Source organism: Urtica dioica, chromosome 4 (assembly GCF_054948205.1).
Source record: "Urtica dioica subsp. dioica isolate 48M chromosome 4, U.dioica_male_clone48M_v1_H2, whole genome shotgun sequence".
Classification (NCBI taxonomy): domain Eukaryota; kingdom Viridiplantae; phylum Streptophyta; class Magnoliopsida; order Rosales; family Urticaceae; genus Urtica; species Urtica dioica.
The window spans coordinates 37,869,231-37,879,456 of record NC_142759.1 but is presented as its reverse complement, the minus strand read 5'-3'; the positions used below and the strand labels follow the sequence as shown (position 1 = coordinate 37,879,456).

At 41.8% G+C, this 10,226-nt stretch overlaps 1 protein-coding gene and 1 non-coding gene across 2 annotated transcripts; one reads left to right on the top strand and one right to left on the bottom strand.

Annotated features, from left to right (window-relative positions):
• Positions 1-4,132: 4,132 nt before the first annotated feature.
• On the top strand, positions 4,133-6,725 carry LOC149401524 (uncharacterized). Its single transcript, XM_089610769.1, has 4 exons — positions 4,133-5,184; positions 5,285-5,735; positions 5,826-6,065; positions 6,165-6,725. The coding sequence occupies exons 1-4, from the start codon at positions 4,133-4,135 to the stop codon at positions 6,723-6,725; spliced, it is 2,304 nt and encodes a 767-aa protein (XP_089466895.1).
• On the bottom strand, positions 4,679-4,785 carry LOC149401525 (small nucleolar RNA R71). The gene has a single exon (XR_016296871.1). It is a non-coding gene; the product is annotated as a small nucleolar RNA R71 (small nucleolar RNA).
• Positions 6,726-10,226: the final 3,501 nt, after the last annotated feature.

The following is a 10,226-nucleotide window of genomic DNA, read 5'->3' as shown; positions in this document are numbered from 1 at the left end:
CTTGGCTATAGGAAACAGGGTCATCCATGTCGGAGACGGCTACAAGAGAGTCTCCATAAGACATGTACCTGTCAGGCTGTTTGAACAGCCCTCCCACTACGTCGAAGTACTACTTGACGAGATTCTGATGAGTTAGGTTGTGTTTCAGTTGGGGTAAGAACAGTTCTTACAGATGAGGTAGAAGCTTCCTCACCCAACTTTTCTTCAAGCACAATTTTGCTTCTAGGTTTTTGCATCCTTCATAAAGTCCTCCTCAAGGAAACGAGCATTCGTGCTAACGAAAGTCTTATCGTCCTCGGGACTATAGAAAGTAAAACCTTTGGTTTCCTTCGGATATCCTACAAATAGGCACAATTCTGACCTACTAGCCAACTTGCTAGTCTTTTGCCTCAGCACATGTGCAGGGCAACCCCAAATTCGGATGTGGCCCAAACTTACTTTACGGCCAGTCCATCGTTCATAAGGAGTACCAGGAACCGTTTTAGACGGAACTTGGTTCAGAATGTAAGCGGCTGTTTCGAGGGCATATCCCCAAAAGGAAAGCGGGAGTGATGAGTAACTCATCATTGATCTAACCATCTCCATAAGAGTTTGGTTTCTTCTCTCTGACACTCCGTTTTGTTGAGGTGTGCCTGGTGCGGTAAGCTGAGAAGCGATACCTTCTTCTTTAAGAAAGTCATCGAACTCTCCAGACATATACTCACCACCTCGATCACATCGAAGGGTTTTGATCACTTTGCCAGTTTGCTTTTCCACTAAAGCCCTAAAGACCTTAAATACGTTAAAGGTCTCGGATTTGTGTTTAAGCAAATAGACAAACCCATATCGCGAGTAATCATCGGTGAAGGTAACGAAGTATTCGTATCCTCCACGTGCCTGTTGGCTGAGCGGACCACATACATCAGAATGTACTAGTTCCAGCAACTCAGTGGCTCTTCGACCCTTATCGGAGAAAGGTCGCTTGGTCATTTTTCCTTCTATGTAGGATTCACAAGTAGGTAGTGAACCTATTGCAGAGTCTTGGAGTGGACCGTCCCTCACAAGTCTCTTAATCCTATCTAGACTGATATGACCAAGTCTTAAGTGCCATAGGTATATGTTGATTTTGTTAGATCGGAGGATTCAGAAAGTTTGATCCTCTTTGGCTCCCTAATTAGATCGTTATCTATTTCGGTGTCTAAAAGAGAAGGTTGAGTGGGATAGATGTAAAAAAGACCATTCTTCATACATGCATCAGTGACAAAAGAATTAGAAAAAGAAATACGAATTCCATTCTTTATAAACTTTAAACAATAATCTTGCTCAAGAAGACGAGCAACGGATATTAAGTTCTTCCCAAAGGTAGGAACAAAATAAACATTATTTAAGTTTAAAGTGCGGTCTTCAAAAGACAGCGTCACGGATCCCACAGCCTTCGCAGACACCAGGCTCCCATCACCCCATTTGAAACAGAACTCGCCTTCCTCTAAGCTTTTGCTTTTCTTGAAACCATTCAAGGAACAACAAATATGGTTAGTAGCAGCGGAGTCAAGAATCCACGTTGATACATTATCAGCTACTAAGCATGCTTCGGTAACTAGTACAATACTATGTTCCTTTGCTTTGAGATTGGCAGGACAGTTCTTTTTATCGGCCTTGTGAGGTCTCTTCTTAGTTCTAGAGGCGGAGGCTTTTTGCTCAGTAGCATGTGCCTCTCCTTGATTCCTCTTTCTCTTAGTGAGACCTACAGCAGTGTGAAGTTCCTCCATAAGCTTGGTAACAGTGTACTCTAGCTTGTTAATGGAATAGTTCATCATGGAGGTATCAAGAGATGCGGGGAGAGTTTCTAAGATCACATCTATGACATTCTTCCCATCAATCTCAGATCCTAGAATTTCCATTTTACTCAGATGACTAATGATCAATATCATAAAGTCTCCAACAGGAGTCCTAGCCTTCATGCGACAGTTCATAAACTGTCGGACTGCTTGTAGCCTTGTTTGACGCCTTTGCCCTCCAAACATCTCAAGGAGATTGTAGAGCATGTCAGCGGCAGTCTCGATGTCACGATGTTGCTCTTTCAGCATATTGTTCATAGATGCCAAGATACAGCACCTCACAATCTCATCAGATCGAAGCCTGGCCGCTAAGGCGTCATTGTGCTCTTGAGTTGAATCATCATTCGTCAGAGGAGGACACGGGGTGGTGAGTACCCATTTGTGCTTGTTAACGGTAGGTATTATGTCGAGGTTACGTTTCGAATCTACGTGGTTTTCGTTTTTGAGTTTGATCGAGGAAAGAAAGATAGAGAGATGGTTGAGAGACATATTGCCTATATAAGTTGAAACAAGTTTATGATTAGTCTTTGGTTTAGGATTTAAGTTTTATTAAGACTTTTATAAAATCCAAAGGTGTTATAAACCAAACGATAATTTACTCCCTCAAGAGAAGGCCGCAAAAAATCTCCTTTTATAAGTAAATGACACATCATTAATGCTAAGCCAAGATGTCAATACATCAATTTTGACTAGCCACCTTGCCAATTGGTTTGATCACTCACATCCTTTCGCAGGGCCTCGAGGGAGGATTACTAGGGATTGAGCCTAAGTGTGCAACCAACCACTTAGTCCAAAAGATCAACTTTGAAAAACAATCCCCCAAGGGGAGGCCTTACCATCATCGTCTCACTCTCGGACGTAGCTCATTGAGCAATGATCAGAGCAAAGCGCCCTTGAGTACTCTCATTTAAGAGAGGGCCACGAGGGTGACTCTTAGTCCGGCGACACTTGCACTTTTCATTAGTGTTGGGGATCGTGGGTTACAAACAACAAGTATAACCCTCCCACTTAGTTTTTGGAGTTGGTTCATCGACTCTTATAAGTTCGGAAACAGATTTCCTAGTTAGAGAGCGACAGAGCGGACAACTAGAAGAGAATCCTAGATCGACATGTTCAGAGTTGTATTAGTGCATAAAGGCACAAGGTACATACTCGATCTTTTCCTATTTTCTATTTCGGGAAAGTGCATGAGGGAAGTGTGAACTTCAACTCACTCGAACACTTGAAAGTTTGAGATTACACATCTTTTTGTTCTTAAATTAATACATGAGTTTTTTTGGTTGATCTTAACGTTGATTTTTCGATTACTTGTTTGGGATGTGAAACTTGTAATTGAGTTATAAGTGTGAAACCGTATTGGTAATTGGTAAACGGAGCAATTGAGTAACCCGACGCCTTGTGTTTTCCTCTCATTGATTTTATAAACCTTTTAATCTCTAAAACAATCTTTTTCATTTTATATTTCATTTACCACTTGACGTTTGGTTTTAGTTTTCATTTTCAGTTTTAGCCTCCTCGTGGATACGACTCCGCTTTCTTTGTGCTACCAACGACCGCTTCGCGATTGCACAATTTGGGCGTGATCGAATTTTGGCGCCGTTGCCGGGGAGGTGTGACAATTGAATTCCTGAATTAAACGACAAGAGATAAGTATTTTCTTTCATTTCTTTATTGACTTTTTGTTTTTTTTTTTTTTTTTTGTGTTCCTAACTAAAAAAAAACAACAAATCTTCACGGTATACTAGTATATTAGTTTGTTTTACTGCAACCAAATTGTTCTCCAAGTTACTAATCTTAGGCTTTTATTATAGTTAGTTTTGTTAGTACTTTACTAATTTCTTTTCACGTTAGTATTCATTTTCTTTCCTTTTTTTTTACTTAGTTGACTTCTAATAAGTTTTTATTTTATTTCTTTCCCTTTCGGTTTTATTCTTCTAATCTCCTTTAATCTTCTTTCTAATTTAGTTAGATTTAGTCTTACTAACTTTAGTAATTTCTTTTAGACTCATTTTACTAGGTTTTCAAAAAAAAAAATCGAAAAAAAAACACTAAAAATTGACGGGTATATGCGTAGTGTGTTGTGGAAAATATTGAGTCTTGTTCTGTCTAGAAAGACTGGTTGTTAAATAAGGTTTGCTTTGCAATCTCCTCCAAGCTAGCCTGGGAACGTCGGGGAGTTCTGTCTAGAAAGGCTTGGGTCTAAAGTGGGATCATAGTAACCTTTCCAGTTGGCCTGGGAACATTCTTAGTACCCATTCATACTACTGCATATTTATCCTCAAACAAAAGAAAAATAAAAAATAAAAGAGAAGTGAATGACCCAATTTAGAGACGAACTAGGTCGTTTTGCTAAGAAACCCCATGAAGACCTTGACCATATTCAAGAAACACCTAAGTCTCTGTATCTCTCGTCAACTTCCACTTCTTCTTCTTCCTATCCATCTTCTCCAATCTCATTGCCAAACAATTTCTTCAACCCAATGGCACACATAGAGGACAATCATGTCAAAACCCTTAACGAGTACTTGCATCCGGCGCGAACTGCGGTCCCATCATGCATCATCTTCAATCCTAACGCGCCAAATCACGAGTTCAAGCCTGGCATGATCCAACTTTTGCCGACCTTTCACGGGCTAGAAAACGAGAATCCATATGTGCATGTTCGAGAATTCGAGGAGGCAGTGGCAACTTTTTATAGCCGCCCAGATGTCGCTAGCATCATGAGGTTGAAATTCTTCCCATTTTCCCTCAAGGACAAAGCGAAGAGCTGGTTATACTCTCTAAGACCAAAGTCTATTGGAACTTGGGAGGAGATGACTACGTTGTATTTCAACAAGTTTTTCCCCAATCATAAGACTAGTGGTCTAAAACGACAGATCTCAATGTTTAACCAGAAAGCCGGTGAATCACTTCGCCAGGCTTGGGATAGATTTAACGATCTATTGAATATGTGCCCACACCATGGCTTTGAGAGTTTGCGCTTCGTCAGTTACTTCTATGACGGTCTTACCGGTGATGAATGCAAGTCAATCCAGTCTATGTGTAACGGACAGTTCTTGAACAAAGATCCCGATGAAGCAATTGAATACCTCAACGAGCTAGCTGAAATTAATGACGCTTGGAGCGAGCCATATCCCACTGAAAGCACTAATAGGTCCCGACCAGTTGGAGTATACCAATTAAAGGAGGAGGACAACCTTAAAGCCCAAGTTGAGAATTTGACTAGGCAATTCGAGGTCCTCAAGTCCCAAAATGGTAAAGGAATCCATTCGGTCGCACAAGCTGAAGTCCAAAATGCATGCTTCGTCTGTGGAGGTGTGGATCACCAACCTCAGGATTGTGCATCATATGCTGAAATGAGAGGGGTGTACGAGGAGCAATGTAATGCCCTTTGGGAATTACAATAAACCTTATTCACCCTACTCTGAATCTTACAATCCTGGCTGGAGGAACCACCCAAATTTCAGTTGGAGGAACAATAACAATGCGCCATCACATGGAAACCAGTGGAAGCCGGACCAACAACAACAACCATCATCTAGAGTGTATTTAGCACCTCAACAAGCACAAGCACCACGAAGGCCCATCGAAGACACCATGCACGCCTTTATAGAGGCTCAAGGGAAAACAAACCAAAGGTTTGAGGCAATGATCATGCAAGTTATGGAAGAGAACAAGGAGATCAAAAGCCAGGTCACTAACCCGATAAATACTTTGTCTGTTTCAGAGAGTGGTAAGCTTCCTTCAGAAACACAGTCAAACTCGAAGGGTATTCATTTGGCACAAACCTCGGACTCCAAGGTCAAGGAGGTGAATGCCATAACTACTCGAGCTGGTACTGTAGTGGAGCCTCAACCAACAAAATCCACTACTTCCAAAAAGGACAATGGCTCAGAAAAGGAACCCGCAATGATTCAAGTGCAAGCCTCATTTCCACAAGCTCTATAATCTCAAGGGAAAGCACTAGAGAATCAAGGTGAGATCGTCGAACATCTGCGATAAGTGAAGGTCAATCTTCCTTTGTTGGATGTGATCAAGCAAGTTTCGGCTTATGAAAAAGTACTCAAGGATCTATGCACCGTAAAGCGGAGACACCATGTCAAGAAGACTGTGTTCCTAACAGAGCAAGTTAGTGCGGTAATTGAGCAGAAAACACCGCCGAAGTACAAAGATCCTGGTTGTCCCACAATCTCATGCTACATTGGGACACAACTTTTTGGCCAAGCACTACTAGACCTTGGTGCAAGCGTAAATCTCATGCCATATTCGATTTACTTGAATCTCGGACTTGGGGATATCAAACCTACTTCTGTAGTGCTCTAACTGGCTAATAGATCTGTGAAGAAGCCTCGGGGTATAATAGAGGATGTCTTGGTTCAAATTGATAAACTTTACTACCCCGTGGATTTTCTGATCTTGGATACGCATTCTGTGGTTGACGTCGAGTCAAAAATTCCAATCATCTTGGGAAGGCCTTTTCTTGCAATAGCAAATGCCCTAATCAATTGTAGAAATGGCCTCATGAAGATGACTTTTGGAAACATGACTATGGAGGTTAAAATCTTCAACATTTCAAAGCTACCACGTGATGAAGACGAGTCCGCCCACACCTACATGATAGACACACTCGTCGAAGAATCCAATCTTCTCCATGATTTCGAGTTTTTCGATCAAGAGGAGACACACAATGTTTCGGCGACAGTTGAAGACTCGCAAGATCGAAAAACTAAGTTTTGGAAACCACACTTTGAAGAGCTACCACAAGAAAGAACAAAGCCAAAACCGTCAAATGAAGAAACCCCAAAACTCGAACTTGCTCAACTTCCCGAGGGTCTTAAACATGCATTTTTGGGAGTCGGTGATACCTTCCCTGTTATCATATCGTCTAAACTCAATGCTTCACAATAGAAACATTTGATTGACACGTTACGTGAGCATAAAGAGGAGTTGGGTTGGACGATCGCTGATATCAAAGGTATCAACCCTTTAATTTGCTCTCATCACATTCATCTCGAAGAAGGGGCTATACCAAGACGAGAGCCACAACGAAGACTGAATCCCACAATGAAAGAGGTTGTCAAGAAAGAAGTCTTGAAGTTGTTGGATGCTGGTATCATATACCCAGTCTCGGATAGCAAATGGGTTAGCCCAACACAAGTAGTCCCCAAGAGATTAGGAGTCACAGTTGTTGAGAATGAAAAGGGGGCCCTTGTTCCAACAAAGGTCGTGACGGGTTGGCATATGTGCATTGACTATAGAAAGCTTAACGCTGCCACCCGCAAGGACCACTTTCCACTTCTATTCATCGATCAGATTCTAGAGCGAGTCACAGGTCATCCTTTCTATTGCTTTCTCGATGGTTATTCAGGCTACTATCAGATAGAGATTGCTTTAGAAGACCAGGATAAGACCACATTCACATGTCCTTTTGGAACATTTGCTTTTCGGCGTATGCCGTTTGGCCTCTGCAATGCCCCTGCCACATTTCAAAGGTGCATGATGAGTATGTTCAGCGACATGATCAAAAAATGTATGGAAGTATTCATGGATGATCTAACCGTCTTTGGAGATTCATTCGATGCATGCATATCCAACCTACGAGCTGTTCTTCAAACGTGCATCGAGAAAGGTCTTGTGCTCAACTGGGAAAAGTGTCATTTCATGGTTTCATCTGGCATTGTTCTGGGGCACATTGTTTCTGAACAAGGAATTGAGGTTGATCAATCCAAAATTGAGCTCATTTCAAAGTTGCCGCCCCCAAAGATTGTGAAGGACATTCGTTCTTTTCTTGGGCATGCCGGATTCTATCGGAGGTTCATACAAAATTTTTCAACTATATCTCGACCACTATGCAACCTCTTAGAAAAGGAAGCCACGTTTGATTGGACACAACAATGTGAGGACGCATTTCGTACTCTCGTCACCAACCTGACTTCTGCCCCCATCATTCAGCCACCTGATTGGAACTTACCATTTGAGATTATGTGTGACGCAAGTAATTTTGCATTGGGGGCCGTTCTAGGTCAAAGGAGGGACGGCAAGCCCTTTGTAGTGTACTATGCAAGCAAGACACTCAATAGTGCCCAAATGAACTACACTACCACTGAAAAAGAATTGCTTGCTGTGGTGTTCGCACTTGAAAAGTTCTGTGCTTACTTGATTGGTTCACCTATCACGATTTTCACAGATCATGCAGCCCTTAAGTACCTTCTTTCTAAAAAGGATGCTAAGGCGCGTCTTATTAGGTGGATCCTTCTGTTGTAGGAATTTGATATAACGATCATGGACAAGAAAGGAGTTGAGAATGTTGTGGCAGACCATTTGTCTCGGCTTGAGCTTAACCACTCCCCCGAGGGTCCAGCCATCAATGACAACTTCACTGATGAACACCTCTTCTCTGTCACCAAAATGCCATGGTATGCTCATATTGTTAACTATTTGGTGACAAATGAAATCCCATCTGATTGGAGTGCACAAGATAAACGCAAGTTTCTGGTTGAAGTTCGGAAGTTCTACTATGATGATCCATATCTCTACAAGTATTATCCCGACCATTTCATGAGACGATGCATTCCAGATGATGAGGTGTCCAGTGTCTTGAACTTTTTCCATAATGAAGCTTGTGGTGGTCATTTTTCTATGAAGAAGACTGCCGCGAAGATCTTACAGTGTGGCCTTTATTGGCCTACTTTGTTCAAGGACACCGATCGTTATTGTCGTTCATGTGAGAGATGTTAGAAGTTAGGAGCCCTTTCTCGTCGTCACATGATGCCCTTGACCCCGATTCTTGTCATAGAAGTATTTGATTGTTGGGGTATAGACTTCATGGGGCCATTCCCACCATCTTCTGGCTACCTCTACATTCTGCTTGCTGTTGACTACGTCTCAAAATGGGTGGAAGCGGTACCGTGTCGTACCAATGATAACGCACCAGTAATAAAGTTCTTAAAAGAGAATGTGTTATCAAGGTTTGGTACCCCTCGTGCAATCATCAGTGATCAAGGTACTCGTTTTTGCAACCGATCTTTCAAGGCATTGATGCAAAAGTATGGGGTAATCCACAAGGTTTCAACGGCCTACCACCCACAGAAAAACGGACAAGCTGAACTTGCTAATAGGGAGATCAAACAGATCTTGGAAAAGATGGTCAACCCGGATCGCAAAGATTGGTCTTTACGACTGACTGATGTACTCTGGGCATATCGCACCGCTTACAAATCCCCCCTCGGGATGTCTCCCTATAGGCTAGTTTATGGAAAGGCTTGTCATCTACCTGTCGAGTTGGAACACAAAGCATATTGGGCCACCAAAGCCCTGAACTTTGATATCGGTGCGGCAAGCAAAAACAGAAAGCTCCAATTGGTTGAATTAGAGGAGCTACGAAATGATGCGTACGACAACTCAAGGATCTACAAGGCACGAATGAAAGCGGCTCATGATAAGCAAATATTGAGAAAGAATTTTGAGCCGAATCAGCGAGTTCATCTTTATGACTCTCGTCTACATCTCCACCCTGGGAAGTTGAGGTCCCGGTGGACTGGCCCATATGTAGTTCAAAGAGTATTTAACCACGGTGCAGTTGAAATTCAAGATCCAAGTGATGGGAGAACATTCAAAGTCAATGGCCAGCGATTGAAGCACTATATTGAGCGGTTGCCCGAGCCTGAAGAGATCACTCTAATGGCTCTGGTATACCCGTCCGAGTAGTCTTCTTGTACCTCATTGTATCCTTTTGTATTATAATTTTCTTTTCTTTTTATTATCATTTCTCTCTTTTCAGTTATTATTTTGCGCATTCTCAGATATTCACACACATGATGAGCTGTTTCTAGTGTTGGTCGCTGCCCAGGTGTACTCTGATCCTTACTCTTTTCATTTTCTATCTTTTGTGACATTGAGGACACTGTCTGATTTTGGTTGGGGGTGGTTGCTAACTCATTCATGCTTAGAGCTAGTCTTTTGCATTCATGCTTAGATATAGTCTCCGTTTGTGAAAATGTTTATGATTTTGCCTGAATATGAGATTGATTAGGTTATTTTGCATCAACTTTTGCTATCTTCATTATTAGGAAATGACTTTCAGAGTTTGTGTGTGTGTTCGTACTAAACCCTCGTGGTACCATGGTTTTTGATGCATTTTAGCCGAGATAAACCTTCATGTTTAGGCACAACATTTTTCATGAGAGTAGGTGAGATGAGAAAACAGCTTGCGAACTTTCATTGATTATTTGAATTGGATTAGTCACTGCTTAGAGCTTCTCTACATGGTTGGTGGTTTGTTTGGATATTTTGTGAGACAATTCTTGATTAAACATGGATACTTCATTCTTAGAGCCAATTTTTCTTCGTTCTTCCTCTCTCTTCCATTCTTCTTTAGTCATTCTCTATGTTCTTTCTCCACCCTCTACT

Coding starts and splice junctions, on each gene's coding strand:
- LOC149401524 (XM_089610769.1), top strand. CDS start 4,133: ATGACCCAATTTAGAGACGAACTAGGTCGTTTTGCTAAGAAACCCCAT. Junction 5,185..5,284: donor TATGCTGAAATGAGAGGGGT/GTACGAGGAGCA, acceptor CCCAAATTTCAG/TTGGAGGAACAATAACAATG. Junction 6,066..6,164: donor TACTAGACCTTGGTGCAAGC/GTAAATCTCATG, acceptor TCTGTGAAGAAG/CCTCGGGGTATAATAGAGGA.